Source organism: Leptodactylus fuscus, chromosome 7, assembly GCF_031893055.1.
Source record: "Leptodactylus fuscus isolate aLepFus1 chromosome 7, aLepFus1.hap2, whole genome shotgun sequence".
Lineage (NCBI taxonomy): Eukaryota > Metazoa > Chordata > Amphibia > Anura > Leptodactylidae > Leptodactylus > Leptodactylus fuscus.
In genome coordinates, this window is record NC_134271.1 from 83083251 (window position 1) to 83107940 (window position 24690).

At 41.3% G+C, this 24690-nt stretch overlaps 1 protein-coding gene across 2 annotated transcripts; it reads right to left on the reverse strand.

The window, feature by feature from the left end:
* Nucleotides 1–213: 213 nt before the first annotated feature.
* GALC (galactosylceramidase) lies at nucleotides 214–24389 on the reverse strand. Of its 2 annotated transcripts, none has more exons than XM_075282401.1 (17): nucleotides 24249–24389; nucleotides 23487–23555; nucleotides 19680–19743; nucleotides 16983–17096; nucleotides 15451–15590; nucleotides 14712–14750; nucleotides 12181–12311; nucleotides 11184–11339; nucleotides 10531–10655; nucleotides 10109–10236; nucleotides 5616–5705; nucleotides 5444–5533; nucleotides 3756–3900; nucleotides 3350–3530; nucleotides 2384–2547; nucleotides 2221–2297; nucleotides 214–1719 (listed from the first exon to the last, which is right to left on the reverse strand). In XM_075282401.1, exons 1-17 carry the CDS (start codon nucleotides 24363–24365, stop codon nucleotides 1564–1566), a joined length of 1986 nt encoding a protein of 661 aa, XP_075138502.1. In that variant the 5' UTR covers nucleotides 24366–24389; the 3' UTR covers nucleotides 214–1563. The 2 variants fall into 2 exon arrangements, with proteins under 2 accessions (XP_075138502.1, XP_075138503.1); XM_075282402.1 differs by lacking the exon at nucleotides 12181–12311 and adding an exon at nucleotides 13827–13954.
* Between the last annotated feature and the right edge of the window lie 301 nt (nucleotides 24390–24690).

Below are 24690 nucleotides of genomic sequence, written 5' to 3' on the forward strand. Positions count from 1 at the left end.
GCACCTACCTAACTACTTGCTTGCTTGTTGTAAACACACATACACATATACACACACACATAATCTGTCTTTGTGACAGATTTTCTTTTATAAATCACTGATGTAAATCTTACTACCCATATTGAGAAACATGTCTGAAGCTTAAACGAAATAAAATACATTTACACTGATATAGTTTAGAAATATTATATTTAATTTAATATCATCATTAACCCTTCATTAGAATATTTTCAACATCAAAAATCATAATGAAAGACTTCGAGAAGTAAGTGATGTGATCTCAGATCTGTGGCTTGTTAATCTCTACAGGATCCACCCATAAAATCCGAGTGCGACTATTTAAGAAACGCACTACATAGTTATCAAAGTGGCCACCAATATTGTTCTCAGTCTCTGTGGCTCAGAGTTACTTCTGTAGACAATCCCTCTGCAGATCAAACTGTGGCGAGTTACAGATCACACGAAACCCAGAAGATATTAACTTTTCTGCTCCTAAACGTTACAGGGGGACATGGAAGACCACAGTGCTAGAATGCCTCAGAGCTACATTAAAAGTCAGCCATTTTGAAGACTACTGAGAGCAGACTTTTGATCACACATTTACTTCCCTGCAGTCTCAACCCCATATTTCTGGCAGGGGGCAAGGTACCACGCAATGTTTTCACTACAAAATCCTCTTGATCCCATACTGTGTTTCAGTATAAATCATGTAAAAATAAATATATGTACCATTAAAGGACACTTATCATAGGCATTATATATACAATCTTAAATAGTGCGACGGAGATGAAGTTTAATCACTGTACAATGAACAGATTAGAGCATAATGTAACATAATCCCTGCTTGCTGTAGGTAAAATAGGAACATCCTGGCTGATATTGAAAAATCCATCATGCTCACACAGCTGAGAATTTGTTACAATGAATCAGTGTAAACCTCCTGTGAGCAAAACAGCATGGACTCCTGACCAATATAATATAGTAGAGAAGGTAAAAAAAACTATCGGGTCAGAAGAGTAATCTATACGGCTTGTATACTTCATTCAGAGGATTGCCTAGACTGGATACAACTGCATCAAACCCTCAACTGGACAGGTTTTCAGCTCCTAGGAGTAAACACCACTTGTATTCCCTGACAACAAGCAGAGATATTGAAAATGAATGATTGCAGAACTTTTCAGTCTGCAATGATTAAGCTTTATTTTCAGAGAGCCGGAAAACTTCCTTTAAACCCAATTTTCTTTGCATAAGTTTGTATCAGTGTTCCTTCCCAATCAGAAGAACAGTCCAGTCCAAGAGAAAGGTTCCCCTCACTATTGTAATATTAGGGGACATTATAGCGGTAATGTAGTCCCTTCATAGTGTAACGAAGCCCTTAGTGAATGATAGGATGAGTGGTGTTACAGTTCAGTATTACAGTTACAGTAGTGCAATAATCAGTGTTTTTTTAAATATGACATTATATTTCTTTGCTAGACTCCTCAAGTTACAGTAATATGTGATCCAGAAGACCCCTGCACCTTCACATTGTAATAACACATGGATGTCTCAAGAAGGCTACCCTTATGTATCAGCGACTTCAGCTTCAACCACAAAGTTGTCAAACTGAGCTAGCTCAAAGGAGCCCGTCCCTATGGCGGCCCAGCCATGCACAGGTCCCAACGTGAGGACATCTTTCCACAGGAGATTACCGTTCAGCAGGCCGTAGGCAGAAAAGCCCTGAATCACAAATAGAAAGCATAGCTCTTATAAGACAAAGCAGAAATGCAGTGTAAAAAGCAGTCAGTAATGTCACCTTCTGTACCATACAAGTTATATCTCAAGAGCAGTGATGTCAGTCTGTATAACGTATACCTGGAGAATGTTAGAGTGTTGGAGACCCCTAATGATGCTACCAGTTGCTAAAATATGTTGGGATGGGGGCTCTTGCACTTTGTATCTTAAGTAGCAGCTACCCATTGACTAACCCACCATTGAGCTATATACTGCTGTAGCCATACTGGGTAAAATTAACACAATACAGCTTGATACATAGTTCTGGTATATTGTATAGTACCAGGGAATAGAATAAAACTGAGTGGTGATATTGTTGTATAAAATAACTTATCTGAAGATGGCTGTACATTATAACTTTGTATAACTCACATTTGGACTGTGCTGACCTCACAAGCCAAGTAGTAAGACAAATGATAAAATGATAGGCATTCAGCTTCTTCTTACCTGAACATGGAGGGTCAGCGTGTGCCAGTGTCTAGCTCGGACCCCAGACAGACCTTTGCGCAGCAAAACTTTCTCTTCTGATAAAGGAAATCACAGTTATAAGGAGACAGTACAAAGCAGTGATATATTGTGGTCTACATTCTCTGGGAGGCTAAGAACTTACGCAAATCTGCTGTGACTTTGTAAGTACCATCTGCAAACACCCAGAAATAAATGCCTTTGGCCAAGCTTGCAAGTGACCCGCCCTGATCTACCCTGGCAGCAATGAACACACTGCCAGTAACCGGGGTCTCGATGTAGATGTCGCAGGTTACTGTAACGTTGGACCTGTGCAGAGGAGACAATGTGCTATTTAAGAACACAGATCTGAGAATCAACAATATGAATGTGGGGTTTCTCTGGTCTTGTCTACAGTACTGTGCAAAACATTTAGGCAAGAGTGGAGACATGCAAGAATGCTTTCAAAATAGAAATGCTAATAGTTTTTTTTGTAAATTAACAAAATTAAGTGAATGAACAAAACAGAAATCTAAAAATCAATATTTGCTGTCACTACCCTTTGAAGGAAGAGTCATGAACCTGATGATATTGCCCTTACAGAGCCCTGATCTCAGCATCATTCAGTTTGTTTGGGATTACACAGAAGATACAGAAGGATTTGCAGAAGCCTCAGAAAATCTGTGCTTAGTTCTCAGAGAAGTTTGGAACAAACTCCCTGCCGAGTACCCCCTTACTACACACACACACACACACACACACACACACACACACACACACACACACACACACACACACACACCTCTAAACCTTTGCACAGCACTGTATATAAAACTTGAACATCATAGAAGGAACATTTCTGCAATTAATATATTTTAGGTTTCAATTTTACAATCTGTGCTTGTGTTCAGTGAATGGAAACCCTTCCATATACTGTCAAAAGACAAACTTTATTGTAACCTTGTCATGTCCTCACACCTACAGTGTTGCTACAGTTGTATCTAGCCTAGATAATCCATAACTAAACATACAACTCATGTTTTGAGAGGTTTACTGCAACATATTAGTACAGGTAAATGTATCTGTCTGGAGTCCACCATGTACAGTATTAATGTGCAGGAATATTTCTTACCATGAGTAATCTCCTATAACGCTGATCGCCTGATTGGAATCAGAAACCCAAGTGATTGGTCGCTGAGTCAGAACCTGACGGAACGTGAAGACATGCTCTCCGGGATCTGAGGTGTTAGTGAAATACTCAAAGACACCTGACTGATCTGCGAAATTAGGAGCTTCACTGAACGGAGGGTTACCTGGAAAAGGAGGGGATCAGGAGACTTTAATAAAACATAAAAGTCTTTACATAGTTCATAACAAATGAGACAAGAATTTAGTGAGCCACCAACTGGAAGAACACCCTCTATAAACAAATTATCATGACGTCCTGCCCCCTAATGCTTGAGAAGAAAAACTACCACAAGATACATATGTTTCAGAACCAGTCCTCTGAAGACCGACAGTATTTGTCAGAGACTTACGGACATCGAAGTCATCCTTGTATTTCCGAGGGAAAGGCTGAGATTCTGGAGGGTTGGGAAACGACCCTTTCTGCCCTGTTGTTAGGGTTGTCAAAGTGTAAACTTCATCGACTTCAAGCTCCAGAGTAAACGTACCATCTGTAACCTGAAGAACACATCAGGGGTTTAGTTATTTATCAAAGTCATGTGAAAAGAACAGTCACAAGTGACCAACAGAGATGGACTGGACAGGTCCCAGGAAAAAGGTGGACAATGGGGGATCGAAAATGGCAAGTTTAACAGACTAGATATTTTAAAGGGTTTTTTTATTGCTGGGTCACTGAAAAGTAACTAACCCTTATATGTAGGCTAAAAGCTCTATTCCTTATACAGTTACAAGATAAGCAAACCCTTTGGGAATCATTTTAATTTCTGCAATAATGACTAATAGAATTGTCTGATAGACAAACTGAACAGCTGCCCTGTCCATGTCTTTTATTAAGCAAAATGATTTACCACCCACAGTGCAAAGAGAAACGGTAAATGAACCTTGTTAAAGGCCTTATCTAGCTTAAAAACAATGTCCTACCCATACGATAGGACATCAATAATAGCCTGGTAGGGATCTCACTTCTAGGACAACTGCAGATCAGCTATGGACAGGTGATACATTTTGAAAAGCTGGATAACGCCTTTAATACTCGTAACTAGTTGTAAAAAAGTTATTCAGTTACAAATATGAGATCAGAAGATTGGGTTTCACAGAGCCTTTGCCCATTAAAGAGTAGCAAAAGTTTAAAAACAAAAACTTTTTAACAATGAATAGTGCATTTAAATGTAAGAAACTTTCTAATATATCTTATTAAATAGATTTGTTTCTTTCAGCACTTATTAAGCTGCTCTCCTGCTCCATATCTTCAATCTGACTGCTCATCTACATTATAGCTCCATATTCAGCCTCATCCACACAACTCTATGGAGCAGAGTGGGACGGAGTAGGAGTCTCCTGCCAGCTGGGTAATTGATGTATTGCCTCATTCTGTGTACTAGTAGCCTCTAATGTACAACCTAGCGTTGTTACAAAAGCAAGAATAGCACAGTGTAACAGCAGCAATTATTTCAGTGTATATTCTATCCCCTCTGCATAGATTAATATGGAGAAAGTAACTGCCTGAAAACTGTAGAAGAAAACATATTTCTTCAATAAGACATATGAAATTGTAATATATTAACTAATACACAATTGTATTCTTCAGTCTTTGAGTCCACAATGTAAAAATCCACAACGCAGGCAAAAAAAATAAATAAGTAAGTAAAACTTTTGAAATTATCTGGACTTTTGCATGGATTACTAATAAAACCTGGTCTGTTTGTGCTTGTCTAAAGCAGTGACTTACATAACAGTCAGATCAAATGTTATCAGTTAGCAAAGAAATCCAGATAATTCACAAACTCACTTCCTTTTCTAGTAATTGCAGATTATAAATTAATACAGATTAACTCATCCCCAACTTTCTATTCCCCATCCTCTATTACATATATGTACCACTTATTTCTTATAGCTGGAAAAAAAAAAAATCTATGTTCATGATTTTTCATCTTCCATGTCTTGAACCTGCTGCTTATTCCATATAGATGGTAAACTCCCATGGTCTGTACCCCTACTCATTTCCCACCTCCTGTATTGTGTGTTACAAGGTAACAGTTACCGGTATTGCCGACTTCTTTGTGAACAGAGTGGGTTTGGTGGCGTTGGTACACAGCTTAGAATACCAGACCTGCAGCGACTTCAGATTATTCTAAAAACAAGAGAAATCAGATCATCATAATGCCTCGGATGGAAATGATCATATATTTCATTACTACCATTTTGATACTCACAAATGACCCATCCAGTTTAAAGGTGGCGTTCTGTGCAGACACATTGAATTTGGGAAGCGGTGGCCGGATACAGATGGAGTGGTCGTGAGACTGGAGACATATCAGAGAAGAGAATTACTTACTCATTCTGGAGAGGAGAACAAGTCACTAGTTTGTTAAGAATTACTGTTATATACAGTGTTCTTGACTTTATCAGCTCTGCTATTTTATATGTTTTCCTCAGCTCTCTGTGAATAGTCATTAACCCATCCTTTGCTGGACTCTTGGGTATTAACCCCTTAAGGACCAGGCCATTTTTTGGTTTCGCATTTTCGTTTTTCCCTCCTCACATTTCAAGAGCCATAACTTTTTCATTTTTCAGTTCACAGAGTCACATGATAGCTTATTGTTTGCGGGACAAATTGTACTTTGTAATGGCACCATTCAATATGCTGTGCAATGTACTGGGAAGCTGGAAAAAAATTCAGAATGAGGCGCAATTGGAGAAAAAATGCATTTGCGCCATTTTCTTATGGGTTTAATTTTTACAGCATTCACTGTTTGGTACAAATGACATGTTACCTGTGTTCTACGTGTCAGTACGAACGCGGTGATACCAAATTTATATAGTATTTGAAATTTTTTGATACTTTTAAAAAAATGATAAACTTTGCAAAATAGAAAAAAAAATTTGTGTCATCATGTTCTAACACCTGTAACTTTTTCATATTTCCATGTATGGAGCTGGTTGTGGTGTCTTTTTATGCGGGACAAGATGACGTTTCTATTGATACCATTTGGGGAAAGATCCGATGGTTTGATCACTTTTTATTCAATTTTTTATAGGAGGCAAAGTGTTGAAAAAAACGCTTTTTGGCTGTTTTTATTTTATTTTGCCGCTACGCCGTTCGCAGTACGGGATAAATGTTTTAATATTCTAATAGTTCAGGCATTTTGGAGAGAAGGGATACCTAATATGTTTATGTTTAATGTTCTTTAATTACTTTTATAGCTGATCTAGGGAAAGGGGGGTGATTTGAACTTTTATATTTTTTTTATTTTTTTAATACTTTTAAAAACTTTTTTTTTTCTTCTGTTACATTTATGATCAGACCCCTTAGGTACCTTGAAACCTAGGGAGTCTGATCGCTCATACTATTCACTGCAATACTACAGTATTGCAGTGAATAGGAAAATCGCAGCACTTCTATTAGACGATGCCTCTGGCATCGTCTAATAGATCTTGTGCAGAGACAAGCCAGGAAGCCTTCAATAGGCTTCCGGCTGTCATAGCAAGCGATCACCGCCCTCTTGTGACGTTCAGGAGGGCGGCGATCGGCAAAACATGGCGGCGCCCATGCCGCCGGCGCCGTTTACACACTGCGGTCACGTTTGACCGCAGTGTGTAAAGGGTTAACAGCAGCGATCGGCTCAGGCACCGACCGCTGCTGTTAGTGGCAGGTCCTGGCTGTATTATACAGCCGGCATCTGCCGTGTATGGAGCGAGCTCAGCGTGTGAGCTCGCTCCATACATCCCCATGCGACCCATGACGTACAGTTACGTCAAGGGTCGCTAAGGGGTTAAAACTCCTGCTGTTCCACTGGCTATTGATAGTTTACGTTGATTGTTCCATCAGTCTTTGCTTGAGGATCGTTCCGCAATGTATTTTATTTGTTTGCTGCCCTCGATCCGTTTTGCTGTGTTTTTCTGGCTGTGGATTCTGCCTTTTGCCTACATGTTCTGCCTTATGGACTCTGAAGCATGAACCTGTAAAAGGTCTGCATTAGATGAACCCTGAAATCTACATGTATTCTGCTTGAATCCTGTGTTACCTGCCTGCAGGACCCTGAAAACTGTGATGTACCCTGTAACCTGAACCTGTATTCTGTCTGCAGTGGATATACCCTGAAACCTATCTGTATTCTACCTGCATACCCCAAAACCTTATCCTGTATTTTGTCTGTATCTGGGGTACCCAGAGACGTGTGCTTGCATCTTGTGTACTGCGACCGTCCAGTATAATGTTTTTCATCCGCTACATCCTGAATTTGTGCCTGTATACTGTATGCAAAGACCTCAACAGTGACAGGACTCTGATCACTCTTGAACAGTGCTCTAGGCTTCTACCACATTCATGTTTAGGACCTTGGCCTAGTTGTTGCTTAAGCAATCACCTGGTTCCAACCGTGGACAAACCTGTTCCGTCTATGGTCTGCTGCAACGTGTCCTGTTCTGTCGCTATTGTGGATCTACAATCTATTTGTGTTATACAATGCTTTATGAGAAATTGCCTTTGGCTTTTAATGAACCTCCATCACAACAACCTCAACTCTTGCTATAATTATACTGTAATATTAAAGTGGTTTATAACTCTGGTATTGCAGAGCCTTCCTTATAATGTTATACAATGCATTTAACCTCTTAAAGATGCAGCTATACTTAAATGTAAACTAACTTATCAGACAACAAAGTCTTATTTTCTGAATTTCCTCACTCATGTCTGAAACAGATTTCTCTGCCTGTAAACTGAACAGCCATTCTGCAACTTGTTACATCTTACAAGGTAAGAGAAGTTTACTTATGTACTTAACCCCTCATATACACTCACTCGCACGCTCAAGTAATTTCCACCTCAAAACCATCTCCAGAATCTGCTCTTTGCTTAGCGCAGATACATTAAAGACACTTATTGTCTCTCTGATTCATTCTCGCCTTGACTACTGTAACTCCTTACTAATCGGTCTTCCCCTCTACAATCTATTCTGAATGCAGCGGCCAGGCTCATCTATCAGGCTAGACACTATAGCGATGCCTCTGGTCTGTGTCAGTCGCTACATTGGCTGCCTATTCATTATAGAATAAAATATAAAGTTATCACTCTCATCCACAAGGCTCTCCATAATGCTGCACCCCCACCACATTTGCTCCCTCATCTCTGTTTATCACCCACCCTGTGCTCTTCGGTCACTCAATGACCTAAGACTAACATCCGCTACTATCAGAACCTTCCACGCTCGTATACAAAACTTCTCATGAGTTGCACATGAGTTGCACCACTTCTGTGGCATGCTCTACCCAGGACAGTCAGATTAACTCCCAATTTCTACAGCTTTAAGTGCAAACTAAAGACTACAGGACTAAGGACGCGGTGCAGCAGACCATAGATGGAACAGGTTTGTCCACAATTGAAACCAGGTAATTGCTTAAGCAACAACTAGGCCAAGGTCCTAAACATGGATATGGTAGATGCCAAGAGCAGTGTACAAGGGTAGTCAGAGTCATATCACTGTTGAGGCCTTGGCATACAGTATACAGGCCCAAATTCAGGATGCACCGGATGAAAAACGATATACTGGAAGGTCGCAGTACACAAGATGCAAGCACACGTCTCTGAGTACCCCAGATACAGACAAAATATAGAATGAGGCTTTGAGGTATGCAGGTAGAATACAGACAGGTTTCAAGGTATATCCACTGCAGACTGAATACAGGTTCAGGTTACAGGTACACCTCAGGTTTTAGAGTCCGGCAGGCAGGTAACACAGGATTCAAGCAGAATACATGCAGATTTCAGGGTTCATCTAATGTAGAGCTTTTACAGGTTCAGGCTTCAGAGTCCTTAACTCAATGTACCGGTACCACTTTTTCTTTGGTATGAAGGGTAAGAAACTCGGAGCCATCAACAAAGTGCGCTGTATATAGACATCAAGCAGAACAGCAGAATCCAAGAACTCTACCAAAAGAAGCCGTGTGAGCACATGCTCCCTTAAGGATCGCAACCAGAGAGATGTATAACGAAGAAAAGACTATCACATGACCATGGACCGTAAATCACATGACCATGGTCAGAGTTTTATCCACTAGAAGTAACAGAATGAATGACAGCAAGCCGAAATCTAGAAAACCGTGAGGAATTGATACAGAAAGTATATTGGAAAATTTTATATCTTTTTATTGTACATTTGTTTGTCAATATTGGTCTGAAAGTGGCCAACCCCTTTAAGGGAGCGTGCACTCACGCAAGTTCTTTTGATAGAATTCTTTGGATTCTGCTGTGATCATTGTTTGTAATTCTTTTTTTGTAGGCAATGTAATTAAATATCAGCAATTTTGATGTTTTTCAGTTTTATTTTTTATGGTTTTTAATATGTGGGATAAATAATGTTCTATTTCGTCGCATTTGGTTGTTACAGGTGCATTAATAGTAAATTTTAATTTATTTTTTAATTAATAGGAAAAGTGCTATTTATGTTTTATTTCAGACACAACACAATCTGAAGTCTATGACTATTAGAGGGGTTATGCCACGGACAACATGGATCCTATACCACTTTGGCTATCTCTGGCTACAGTCAAGCTGAATGCACAATAGGGGTAATACAGTCGCATTCTAAGGTCTGCTGAAGGTCTCAGCAGTCAGATCCTCACTGATCAGCTATTTATCCTCTATCATATGAATGAAGGATACATATTACTCATGACATAACACCTTTCAACATCTCCAGAATCTTACCATGGTCTCAATAATGACTGTGATGTTCCCCATCCTGTCGGTGAGGGCTACATAGCTCCCGCCTTTCTCCAAGTGACCAACCGTCCGTAGGTAATACCACCCTGGCTGTGTAAATTGAGTTGTGTGCGCTGAAAAAGACAAGACATGAAAATGGTCTACAGGTTTACAATCTGTAGCAAAAGAAAATTTGTACCACTAATACAGCATAACAAACCCCCACTGAGTGAGCATTTGTTGTGGTAAATACACGGTTTGTAAACAGCAATGACAAGCTGTATGAAGGCGAGGAGACGGATTATTGTTTCCAGCTATCAGTTATTTCAGGCTGGAGGTGATACAGGTTTACCTAGATCTGAATGAATTACTTAGTGTCTCTTGTATAATGTATATGTGATTGTTTCCCTCATAAAGTAGGGAATTACCTGTAATCCAGATGGGAGATGACACTACATAATTGCCACTCCAAGGTTCCTTAGCCGTCATGAGTCCTTCCAAACCAAATGGCAGCTGCTCATAATAACTGGCCACCAGATTCCATGAGATGGTTCTAGAAGATGACAAATAATGTAATAATGCCATAGCTTCCCACACATTATATATATTTTGTCAGTCATACCCAGAGGACAATCAGAAGGTGAACCAAGTGATGTTCTCATTATAACTTATATTCTATCCATAGGATAAGGGATAAATATACAGAAGAGTGGGAGTTCTGCCCGACAAGACCTTTGCCAATCGAAAGAATGGGGAGTTTGTCCCCTATTCTGAATGGAACAATGGTCAGGATAAATGCACACCACTTTATGCATTTCAGTGAAAGCACTGAGGATAGCCAAAGAACAGTAGTCAGCCATCTTCAGAGCTCCTATTGAAACAATTAAAGCAGTGAAAATTTGTCTTGACCACAGTTCCAATCGGAACAGGGCACAAAACTCTCCCGTTCTCCTGATTGGTGAAGATCTCAGCAGTTGGACTCCCACCAATCTGAAAATTATACACTATTCTATGGATAGGGTATAACTTCTTAAGATGGAAATATCCATTTATAAATGAAGGTATCATGCAATGGACTCACGATGTCATGTTCCCATTGACATAATTCTGGTTGAGAATTCGCGCCCAGCAGCCTCCCCCAACTTCATCATTGAAAGTGCTGTAATCCTCTGAGGACCAAAGCTTCTTCCCTGTAGACACTGCATCATCAACAGTGTGAGTACCTGGATAGTGAGCTCTGGAATAAAAAATAAGTACAAAGAGTGACAGTGCAGACTATTTATTCACTACAGATCAGTGGTTTCATTCGGAAGAAAGCAACAGTGATATCACAGAGAATGCATCCTATCAATCCACTAAAGAACAGTACTGATAGGGTCTATCTATTCAATCCACAATGGCAGCGACATCACTGACAATGCAGCCTATAAATTCACTAGTGAGCAGCAGTGACATCGCTAACATTGCAGCCTATCCATACCAATAAAAAACCACAGCAGAATAATCTGACATTACCATCTGAACTTTCTTGGGTGTCAGTCTCTTTAGTGGCATCCTGTCCCATTACAACTTTCTGCAGCTATCAACAATCTAAACACATCCACACTTTCCTGTTATGTCCACCATAAAAGAATATGAATAATCTATAAACTAAACCTAAAATCTGGACAGCTATAATAATGCAACACAACACACTCCACACTGAACATCTATAGAGGGTTAAATACCCCTCCAGATCGGTTTCTGGGGGAAAACAGTCAATAGACAGATTAGGTTTTACTCCAGTAATAGAATTAGGAGTGCAGCTCTGGAGTATAACATTGGAAGTAACTCAGAATCAGTACTGGTTAAGTAATGTAACGTCTGCACCTGGTGACGTCACAAGCAGGACAGAGTTTAGCTCTGGTATAAAATAGGGGTTACAGCTCAGGATTAGTACAAAATGAACCAAGCTGCGGCTACACAGAGATAGTTATACAGCATCAGTAACAACCACCGAATGTGAACAGTCTTAGGGCAACCTCAGCTAAATTTTTCTATATGTTGGGAACAGATCACTGGATAAAGCAGTGTCCTACCCTATCACATCGACCACCCTGAGGAGCTCGGCATCTCGCAGCATTTTGAAAGCGATGGGCTGCCACAGGTTATCACTGGCTATGATCCTCACCCGCTCCAGACCATTTTTATCCAGGGTGTAGCGCAGTAACTTGATAGAGAAGAGGGTTCGCAAAGAGAGAGAAAAGGCAGATCACCATATATCCTTCAGAAAAGTAACACGTGAAGGTTAAGCAAGCGACACACCAGAAAGTTGCTAGATTTGCAGTGTTTTTTTTTCCCCAAAGTGACATCCATGGGGAAAACAGGAATATTAAAGCAATGCTAGAAGCATTTACAGGTTAGTCACTAGTGCATGTAAATATAGGAAATTGTAGGATATGCTATTATGGGCAGTGTCTGTGTACTACAGAGATCCTGCAGACACTAGTACCTTAAAGAAAATTCAGGGCGAAGGCAGGGTATGCAGCTACAGTTTGTGTGTCTCAGACTGCATGCATGACAAGCGAGAGATAGAGGCTGACAATACATGAAAGGAAAGAAAGAAAAGATAAACAGAGTCGTGGCATGCCCCCATCCCAAATCCCTCCAGTGGACCCATAGCCCACTTGTACAAATATAAAGTCATTGTCTTGGTGACCTGTGATGGGGAAGCACCAGAACTGATGGAAAAATCATTTCAGTCTTACCCAGAATGATTTTACTTATGCACCAACAGCATTAATTACTAAGACAAACAAATGCATCCCTGACCAGAAGAGCTAACAATCTGCCCACATATTGTCCACTGTTTCTTAGCATGTTTGTGTAATGCTGAATAACTTTTTAAGTCTTTTGCTTCACTTACTCTGTACTGATCTTGAGTTACACCAGTCACCCCCAGAGCTGCCGTAACAATCTACTATTATATCATCTCTTATACTACCATCATATCCAGAACTTCATTCTGCATTGCCTCACATCTCACTGCTGTACTTGTGTACAAAATTTCCCTGTGGTAGATGTAGTGCAACATATTTTACAACCTGATAACTCTGTAATCTCTCAATTCATGATGGACTCTTCCCTTAGAGGGAATCAGATTAGTATAAAGTTCTGTCTTATGATGATACATGCACATCTTGGTGACTTTATATTGCTTACTTCTGCTATCCCCACAGTTTAAATGGTGGGTCTAGCATTATAATAACATGGCTACTGTCATCCAAAAACAGCACCATGCATATCTACAGGTTGTGCAGCTTAAAAGGCGGCGAGCTGTAATACCATACACAACCCATGGACAGGTGTAGCACGTTTTTTTCTTTTTCTTTTCACCAGATGTTCATTGAATCAATGAGGGTTATACTGTAAAACCCACCATTCGCCTATTACAGAGAATGTCTCTGTTAGTCAGTCCCTTCCCATATTACCTTATTTTTGCTGTGAAGGACATGGTACATTACATCAATGAACTACAGATTTCTACAGAATGTGATGCTCAGAAGAAATGACAGATAGCTGTCATAGGAACAGTCTAACTGTGGAGGAGCCCTAGAAGCAGGACTATCACCCCTATTATTGTCAGCCACACAAAACAATCCTATATTGCAGACTTCTTGGGGGTGATTACAATAGTAGATTAGGATACCCAAAAAGTTGCACTGCTGTGTAAATGATCACTTACCCTATAATCTGCACAGCATCATTTAGATAAGGATCAACTACCATGTCATGTGAAATCTCCCACTGTCCATCTGCAGCGATGATACCGACATTGCGTAACCCCAGCCTGTCCAGAGTGCGCCGGAGAACCTCAGGGACAAAGTTTACACGTCAGCCATAACCACAGAGGCAAGGTAACCACCTAAATGTCAACCTTCATCTTTACAGTGTCTCCTCCTACACTGACCATAGAGCAGCTCTGGACTGTGATATGAGATCGTGTACAGAGAGATAAAGCAATATAGAAATTCCAATAAGTCAATTACATTGCCAGAGTATTGGAAAGTCCAATTTATTATACCCCAAGAGTGAACATTTAGATCATAAAGAAAAACACAATTGATGTGTCAGTGGTGCATCATGAAAGCCTTGAAGCATAAGACTTGTAATTTTATCAACAGTCTGGGAACCAATAGAGATTTGGTGTGAAAGACAGAATAGATGTAACAGACCCTCAGTCAAATTTTGGAACACTGGGTAAATTACTCATCTAACAAGGGTATATTTTGTTTTATTACAGCAAGATTTCCACACTAAAAGATGTCAAGTTAAAGCAATTTTATTGCCGCTTAAATAGAGGGGTTCACTTTTGACCACCCCCGTGTGAAAAGTCATATTAAGGGATGGCCTGATGATGTTCATGGTACCAACAACTTTGCTAGCCACTCTGTAATGTCAAATTTCTGATTGTGAGCTCTTCGGGTAAGGAAGTTTGGATTTTAGTGATTTGTTAATGACAACACTAAACGTTAATGAGTGCGAAAACATGAAACAAAAAATAGAAGAATTTACTGTGGATAGGAAGATAAAAGGACAGCAGCAATACTGTCCTAGACAATGTACCTACCTTTATATAAGTGGCATCAAAGGCTCTTTCATTCCATATCTGAGAAAGAAAGACAGATGAATGACAGCGACATCCCATTTGGCTTACAAGTAGCATAATCACTAATGGGGCTTCTATCTTTGGAACGGCTGGCCAGATTTGGATATACAAAAACACCAAAATCAGATAAGGTATGTCCACTGGCCTTTTGCAACCTAGTGACAGGTCCTCTTAAAAGCACCTTTCATGTTCCCTAACATTGGCAGTGATAAAAGATGACAATTTAAAGGTCCTCTTTAAATTGTGATGTGAACAAGTCTACCAGTTTAGGAATTGTAATAATGTATTGTTTCAAGGACTATTGTAAACTGAATACAACTGTAATAAACCCTCAGCTGTGAAAGATTTCCTCATCAGTATGTGACAATCTCTAAACTCAGTCACAGCAAGTCCTTGAAAACAATAAGGTGCAGAAAATTACATCAAATTCCAAAAAGTAAAGCTGCCCCACTGACAGATTTACATTACTTAATCTCATACAAAGCACCTCTGCAGAGATTCCTGCTAAACCAGAAAGGACTATAGTGAGAGTTGAGATCCCAAAGGCTAACAGGAAGCCAGAAGAAGTTTGGAAGCAGCTCCAGATGTGACCAGTGTTAATTAAAAAAAATATATATAATGTCAGTGGTCATCACTATACAGTACTGTAGAATATGCTGACACTATATTTGTTTTACGGAAGACTACCACACACACTCACCCCCACGTAATCTATGTCCAAATCATGGTACTGCTTAGCGCCAATGATCCAAGAGACAACATAATATGCCGTGACATCAGGAAAGTCATACGGCCAATTCTTGCCATTTCCGATCCAACCAGGAAATGCCCAAGGAAGACCTAATAAAAAACAACATAAATTTTAAGTGGATAAAAAGTGGATTTTTTTTAAAAAAAAATAAAAAAAATGTAAGAGTGGTTATGACATAAGTTTCTTTCCCATATGACCATTTCACATTTAAGGGCTCGTTCACATCTGCGCCCGGCACTCCGTACTTCAGGTTTCCGTTTCCTGCATAAAACAGAGCAGGAGACGGAAACCTGCAGGAGTCTCTCTCACCCATTCATTTGAATGGGTGAGAAATCTGTCCGGCCGTGAGCGGCGGTGAGCGTTTTATGCTCTCCGCCGCGAAACCGGGTTTTATAATCCGGACACAGAGTCGGACATGCAGTACTCTGTGTCCGGATTAAAAAATCCAGTTTCGCGGCGGAGAGCATAAAACGCTCACCGCCGCTCACGGCTGGACCCGGTCTGTGGTTTCCGTCTTCTGGCATGCAGAAGACGGAAACCACAGAACGGAGACCCTGAACGCAGGTGTGAACCTAGCGTTACTTGAGGTTAGTTGTCCTTGTCATGGGACAGGAATACTGCAGTCTTTTCTGCAATGGTATGATGTTACATCTGCCAATCACATGGTTTACTTGCTTGCAAGCCCCGCCACTCAAATGGTGCACAAAAGGGGCAGCGTGCTTACAGCCTGAGGGGTATGGGCTAACAGGGAGCACTGCTGTTACTTATGTCACCCCGCTAGCTCACCTGGACAAAAGTCAGGATGAGAACAGTACCGTCACCTACAGAATGGGAAAAAGAAAAGCAATAGACCAGTCATATGGCCCAACCCCCACCCGCTCAGGAAGTACCAAAATATAAACAATGACATTAGTATTTCAAAGAAGGAGAATCTTTAAAGACCAAAACACCATGCAAAGTTTCGACCACTCAATGGGGATTGAAAGAGACCCTTGAGGGGGTGAAAGGTTACATGTGTTTTGGAAAATGGGACAATAAAGATTCATCTCTTAAGGAACGCAGACATTGTTTATCTCATGGTCATCTTCCCCATATTCCCCTTCAAGTCTCGCCCCTTTGTGAGCTGTCGAAGGAGGCGGGGCATAAATGAAAACAAACCATGTGATCAGCCGTCAGGTATCATGTCATCACAGAAAGCAATACATTCTTCCTGTCATATGGTAGGCACACACAGTGGACCTCAAATTAAAAATATAAAGTAGACTCTTATGGGTAAGAAACCTCTTGCATACCCACAGGAGGTTTTGCAATTCTTTTGGGTAACCAGACAACTCCTTAATACAGGCAATGGCTGTAGAGGATCTGGTTGGTCCAACCTGTCTACAGCAGATTTATGAGCAGTGAGTTTCATAATAAGTGTGGAGTATGTGGGATAAGCCGATGCAGGAGTGGGACATGTAGACAGACATCACTCCACTTACCCACAAGCTTAATGTTTGGGTTTCTCTTCTTGGCTTCTTTCATCAACCACCACTCATATCCCCGGAAGTAGTTCTGGTCATCTGGATAGTGCATGTGAGAAGGCTCAGTGCCATCTGAGGAGGTGAAAGAAAAGCTAATAATCCATGTACTTCAAACTGATCCATTAAAAAATAGACCAATATTCTGCAAAGTTAAACAAAATAGTGTTATTTGCGGTATATTGGGGTTCAGTAAAATAGCTTCCAACCTCCAGACTCTGGATGGACAAAAGCCAATAACTGACTACCAAATGTAACACTTTAGCACAGGGGATGGAACAGTATGGGTAATGGCACAGGGACCGCTGGAAGGACGGTTATAATTTATTAGTCTAGTCAATCCTCATAGCTAAACCAGGAGGCATGACAAATCTGTCTCCTAATCTGTCACAATATATCAGTGCCAGCAACGGTTTCAGCTTGGGTCCCTAGTAGCTTAGTTCACACTAGACACAACAGCTTGGACTGAGAGAAGTATTGGGCATATAGAAGATTTTAGCCTCTGCATTGAAGCAGTGAATGCTCTTACTAACAGTAAGCGGACATCCTGAAAATTGTCACCAACTAAAGTATCAGAAAGGTTCTGACCCCTCCGTCACACAAGGATTAAGAAAGCTTGTGAAGAAAAAAAAAAGAAAACCCATTAAAGTCTGAACTTTTCCTCTTAATGATTTTGCAAAAGATAATACTGATGAACTTTGTATTAGAGAAGTGAAACCCATCATTCTGTGACGGAGTGGAGACTGTGATGTATGCCGTTCCAGAGTTATTGTAAAGCTTTTCACTTCCTGAACGTCACTGCCAGTCTGAAGCTGTGGTTTATTACATTAAAGCATCTTCACCCAACATCCTTGAAAGCGTTTCCTGCCGCATTGCCCCACATGTAAGGACTGACTACACTAAAGTTCTAATAATTCAGCTCTCAGCGCTGCAAACACTCTGCTAATCTGATGTGCAACAAAATTAAACCTATTCTGGATGAACAGGAATATTAGTTGATGGTCCAACAGAACGCAGAGGCTTTCTTCCCTCCCCCCCAATATACACTGCTTGTACTGGACAGCATTTGGTTTTGTTTTGTTTTTTTTTTGTTTTTTTTTGTTTTTTTTGGGGGGGGGTGGGGGGTTGCCCCCTTCTAAAACGGCATAGACACAGCATGCTCTCCCTTTTCCAGACAAAAAGCAAAAGTGGCAATGGCAGCATAACATCTGGAAAAAATAGGTGAAATGATTCATATAGTGTAGAGTACAAAAAAAAACAAAAAAAACAAAAAAAAAAAAAACATAGAAAGGTGCAATTAACATAAAAACAAGGTTCAAGTAGCTTAATAAATGTGCCCCATTGGGTGAGGGAAGAGCCTAAAGAGCAGCTATTCTGGTGTTCAAGGGGTTCTCTGAGATTGTGGAAAAAAACAGCATGGTACTCGGCTGAGAGCCCATGTTGGGAAATATGGGAAATATATAGAAGATCCTACACTACTACCATCTGCTCAAAAAAACGCAGCCTAAATACCATTAACAAGATGCAATAGCTCATCTGGCCTATACAGGAATGACTGTAGTAAACAAAATGGCCGCCAGTCTCATTCTGTGTGAGAAACCCACCAACCTGCCCTAGGACAGATTATGTGCTGATCATACAGCACATTGGCAATAAACTGAATGGCAATCTATTAGGCTTTGGCACAGTCTAATAAACACATAGCCATAACAGGTATGGGGGGGATCTGTTAGGTTCCTTTTTCCCTAGCTATCCACATGGGCCCCAACTGCAGGACACTGATGTGCTAAAAGATGGAGCCCACTGCCTCTTTGAAATACCTTAGATGTGGTTGTCATTGACCGCTTTTTGCCTGACCCTAGAACTTCCATTTTGTGTGATCTCTATCTCTACCTGATGACCCCTCCCCCTACCCTCTCCATAGACTTCTACAAAATGAGTCATGTGACCTGCATTCTATACAACAATGCTTTACAGTCAAAGTCAGTTTAGCAGATGGAGCGGGAGCAGGGAAACAGCCTGACAAGAGCAGAAAGTGCCATCTCTCACTGGTAAGATATTTTAGGAACTTTCCCCCCAAAGTTTAGGCAAAGATTGTTGAAACAATAGCACCTATTTAATGGGCTAAGCTACCAGGACTGGAGTCTTCTGATCACAGCAGAATCATGGCCATCTATTAATGCTGTGCACCCTATACAGTTGTGTAGGTATTTCTGACACCCTGTGAGACTGAGAAGCAACCATTAAAGGGGTTTTCCCAGGAAGTAAAGTGAAAGGGCCTTTCTCACGCTCCACATTCAACCTAACCACAGTCAGGCTGAACATAGGTGGGACTGGACTAGTGATGGTTATCATTCCCATTCACACAGGGAGTGCCGGACATAGCAGAGCATTGTACTTCGGTTATCTCCAGAGCACCCATTGAGGTAAAAGGGAGACTCAACAGTCACCAGTCCCGTCCACATTTAGTCTGGCTCCATTGAATGTGGAGCTCGAGAGGAATAGCCCTTCACTTTACAACCCCCTTCTGATACATATGTCATTGGTCACTGCTATAAACAGCCTTTGTTAAGAGAATGGTTATTGGTGATGTAGTTACACAATGTAATGATTATACTGTCTGCAGGAGCGGGGGGGGGGGGGGGACATGTAACTTACCTGTAGTCTGAGCATCACCCCCAATCTCCACTTTAAAGATGTGCAAAGAGGCTCCAAAGTTTGGCTGTAAGAACAAAAATGTATTAGATAGAAGAACACATACTCACAATACACATGCGGTCAGGAGCTTTCTACTAAACACTAGGTAAACCTTCCACTGATAATTTACTGACGTGATCTGTGGCTAAGAGCTTTATTTGTTCTTTAAAACGACAGTAAGGAAAATGTCGCAAGACACAAAGTCACATGAGTCACAGTAAAGTTGACCTACAATCTGTGACTCCAAAATGTATTGCTTGTTAGTTTATGGTGGTGTTGAAATTTCCTTTAAGAGCCTATTCAGACAGTCAATTTCCTTGACTATGTGCTGTTTGTGATCCATAAATAAAAGGTACAGCAAGCTTTTTCCACAGATCAAATTATTAACGATTCACCCATTGAGGCGAATGGGTTCATTAAAAAAAAAGTGGATCTTACATATATTCATTAAAAACACATCAAAGCCTTGGTCTGGTAATGCAAATGAATTTAAGTTCTGGGACTTATACTCCACTGCTTTACATTTCAGCTTGGCTCCATCTGCACACAGCTTTGATCAGTGACTCTACCTATTTTATCTTTGTAGAGTTAAATGAGGCTGCAACACCCAAAATCTTTAATTCCACAGAACAAATGCAAGATCACATAAGGTTCTATGATGTTCTACACATTTTACAGCCGTATAAAATCAGCTAGACCAGCCTGCTGCTCTGTCCCCTGTGCTTTACACTGCTCAACAGAAAGTCAGTGCATAAAAGGAAGATTACCTTGCAGTAAGGACAGAAAATGATAAACCACAAGTAAGTAGTATCCACATTACCCAAATGACTAATCTTTTCTGCTGTATCGATCACCAGCAGCACATCCCTATTCATACAGGGCAGTGTGCTCCCGATAACCCTGTATCTTTTATGCTGCACTAAAGCCCTTCCTTGTTTGTTGGCTGATCAAATAGGGTATGAACAGACGGTACAGGAACAGAGTGTGGTTGAATCCCCGGCCATTTGAGGTTGCTGTACTATCTATCCATACAGTCTTAGACAGGACAAATGACCCACGCAATAGGCTTTCCATGAATATATTGATCTATTCTTAGGAAAGGTTATCAATAGCTCAGTGGGGGACCAACACCTGGACCCCTCGCAGATCAGTAGCAGAGTCTTGGTGAGAACTATTTTTGCATCCCAGGTCACCTGATGTCACAATGTTTGGGTCACAAGGCAAGTGAATGGGGCTGTGCTGTAATACCAGGCAGAGCTGCTGTACAAGGTATATAGCTGTCCCTGGTAAGTACTGAAGTGACAGTAGCTCCTAAGGACGTCATCAATATTTTAGTTTGAGAAAAGCCTTTTACCCAAACCACCAATGATAAGGAGATTAGCAGGAACCTGCTGCAAAGAATGATGGGAGGAACCTCAATAATAAGGAGGAGACTTGAGATTTTCTTAGAGTGTAAAGTTTGCAAATACTGGAGGAGATTTATCAATCCCTGCACGCCAAATTATAGAGAGGATAATATTGTAGCGCATATTTGACTCAAGGCCATTCTTGCACCAAACATGCAACAGTCTGGGCCTTTATTAAGGCTGGATTCACACTAGCGTTGGAGTCTCTGACTCCGCTGTAGAATCCACTTAAAATCGTCAGAGAAATCCTGGAGAGGATTTTTCTCTCCACCAGTTTCAGTATAGAACTGACAGAAACCAGGTGGAAACCTGGCGGACCACATTATACTCTGATGTAACCACTTTTTAAGTGGACAGGGCCTCCGTCTTTCGGGTTACCATGTAGTCCTGAAGAATGGAAACCCGAACACTAGTGTGAACCTAGCATAAGACAAAATATGATACACCAGTCTTAATAAATCTGTCCCTATACATCCAAAACATTGACTGATCTCAGACTGACCTTTGTGAGCTCTACAGTTAAACCGATCTAGATAAGAGCAGTGTAATGGCTGGTGTGGTGATAACACTACTTCCTCTTCTCCTATTAGTCATGGTGGTCAGAGTAGTACATGCAGACTGTGACTCATAACTAAACATCTCATGAGATTACAAAGAAAAGATTCACATCTGGGCACAGGGGGAATGATAAATGACAACTACACTACACCATGACCTCTACCTACTCAGACGACCAGTAGGAGTAGGGCAGGAGAGTATGGTGTCAGTTATATGATCCAGAACTGGAGAAGTCTTTAGGCCCCCAGTTTGTGCTAGAAATCACTCGGTGCTATGGGAGGGCAGCTTCTATATTACCAAGAAGCAGCAGCTGATGAAGTGATTATACTAAAGGTACCTTTTATTCCCATAATAACACCTTTAACCGCCGAAACTCCAGAGTGATACAATGCATTAGTGCAGGTAAAATGTAAAAACTATGGCCTCATGCATGCAACCGGACTTCATATCTCCATTTGCCTGGGCCAAATGTAAGAGCCACTAAATATGGAGCAGGTCCTATACCTGTCTGTGTTTGCGGCTCTGTCAATAATGATCAATGTAAGGGTCAATAAAAATCATGGATTAGACACGGATACCAATCCATGTGTCATCCGTGCAGTTTTTACTGAACCGTATACTGCACACAGTTGTGTAGAAAAGGCCTATCTGGACAGAGGAGAGACTCGAGCTTCAGATGTTTCCAGAGTACTGGAAATGGACTGGAGAACTACAAGAAAGCTGTACAATTGTTCATTATAGAATGATGACAATTTATTACAGGAGATTGGTTTTGTGTGTACAGCTCCTATGCAGATCTGTGTGCCTCCAAGTTTACAGACCATGAAAAATTGCTATGACGTCTGATCCAAAAGACATGCTGCATTCTACCTGTCCCTTACTTCTTACTAACAACCAACCAAATATATCCATCAATAATAAATGGGTACCCCAAAAACCAATACAACTATACCACAACAAAAATTGAGGAACACAAAAAATTATTTAAAAATATCAAATATATTTATTGAAAAATGGTAAAACAAATACAAAAACATATAACACACAATGGAGGGCAACACAGAGGGGTCCGCCTGTGTGAAAAACAGGCGGACAATACCGTACCCCTCTCACTAGTGATGCACCGGAGATGACATCCCCTAAAATATGTATGGCATATAAAAAAAGATCTATTCCTCACAATTGGAGGTAAGTATATACACTGCACTATTCAAATATACACCTAAAGGATAATCAAGGTGCATAATACTAGCCTCATATATAACAAGATCTCACCACATATAACAAGGTTTCTCCATATAAGGTGTAATAAACCTATAATGAATAATATCCTAGGTGAATATAAATAGGCAGTACAATAATAGATATAATAAGTCTATTCCCAATACATACCAATAGACATATTAGCAGTGTATGTATACCATAAGGGATCAGCACCGGAACGTCACCAGCAAGGGAACCAAAACACCCCGACGCGCGTTTCACCTTAGCGTGGCTTCATCAGGATTCATGGTGTGTTATATATGTTTTTGTATGCGTTTTACCATTTTTCAATAAATATATTTGATATTTTTATCTAATTTTTTTTGTTCCTTACTTCTTACAAAGGTCTACAAAGGAACGCTACACAAAAATGTCAGGATATTTTTAATCAAGACTATAATCGCCCTTGTTTAATCCTGCAGTAGCTGTATAAAAGGATGGGGGGACGTGAATCACTGCGGGTGATGTGATGTCGGCCCACCATAGTGGGCATAACACAGAGATCACAGCAGAATCACTGCTGCTATGTGTCAGTCATTACCTTAAAGAGATAATCGAGGATCTGGGAGCGGTATGGCTCCTGGTAGTTCACCAGCAGGCGGGAGGTGGCCTGGAGACAGGAAACAACACGGGTTAGCGCCACAACAACAACAGCCACAGGGACAATCTAACCCCTGAGAAGAATGCCCCTTCCTCTAATACACCAGCTCCCCCCCTTCCTCACTTCTATCACCCATATTCCCCACCAGTGCCCCTCACTCACTTCCTCTATCAACTGTATCCCCTCCAAACAGTCCCCCTCCACACTTCCTCCATCCCCTGTATTCCCCCTCCCTCCATCCCCTGTATTCCCCCTCCCTCCATCCCCTGTATTCCCCCTCCCTCCATCCCCTGTATTCCCCCTCCCTCCATCCCCTGTATTCCCCCTCCCTCCATCCCCTGTATTCCCCCTCCCTCCATCCCCTGTATTCCCCCTTCCTCCATCCCCTGTATTCCCCCTTCCTCCATCCCCTGTATTCCCCCTTCCTCCATCCCCTGTATTCCCCCTTCCTCCATCCCCTGTATTCCCCCTTCCTCCATCCCCTGTATTCCCCCTTCCTCCATCCCCTGTATTCCCCCTCCCTCCATCCCCTGTATTCCCCCTCCCTCCATCCCCTGTATTCCCCCTCCACACTTCCTCCAGCACCTGTATCCCCCCCACCCTCACTTCCTCTATCCCCACCACAGCTCCTCCTCGGACACCTGTATCCCCAGGTTCCTCCACTACAACCTTCTCTCCGCCTGTCGCCCCCGGTGCACTTACGCCTCCTCCGCTGACAGCTCCGATTCCATCGAACTCCCGGCCGAGTCCTCCCCGGTCACTGAGCTCATACAGCGCCTGCACCCCCTGCAAACACAGCGCGACCCAGGGCAGCCACATTACTGCCGCCAGTCATCTGACTGTCCCTGCAGTCATCTGACCACGTCACGTGATACCCGGAAGTGTCGGCGCCTCCACTCCACACTGCTTTATAAATACATTGTAGATAAGAGAAGAATATCATTCAACCGTCAAGGATCCCATAGAATGTGTATCTGTCATGTGTGATACTTTCTGCTTTACTATGTATCTAATCCTATTAGGTGTGATACTATCTACTGAGCTGCTGTATCTAATCCTATTGTGTCATACCTTACATAGACTTTCTCTAGGTAGAATCCAGTAAGTCTTATGTCTGTGCCTGGTAACACTTTCTTTAAAAACA

Coding starts and splice junctions, on each gene's coding strand:
- GALC (XM_075282401.1), bottom strand. CDS start 24,365: ATGTGGCTGCCCTGGGTCGCGCTGTGTTTGCAGGGGGTGCAGGCGCTG. Junction 14,751..15,450: donor TGGACATAGATTACGTGGGG/GTGAGTGTGTGT, acceptor TTTCTTTCTCAG/ATATGGAATGAAAGAGCCTT. Junction 11,340..12,180: donor AGGGTGGTCGATGTGATAGG/GTAGGACACTGC, acceptor TTTTTATTCCAG/AGCTCACTATCCAGGTACTC.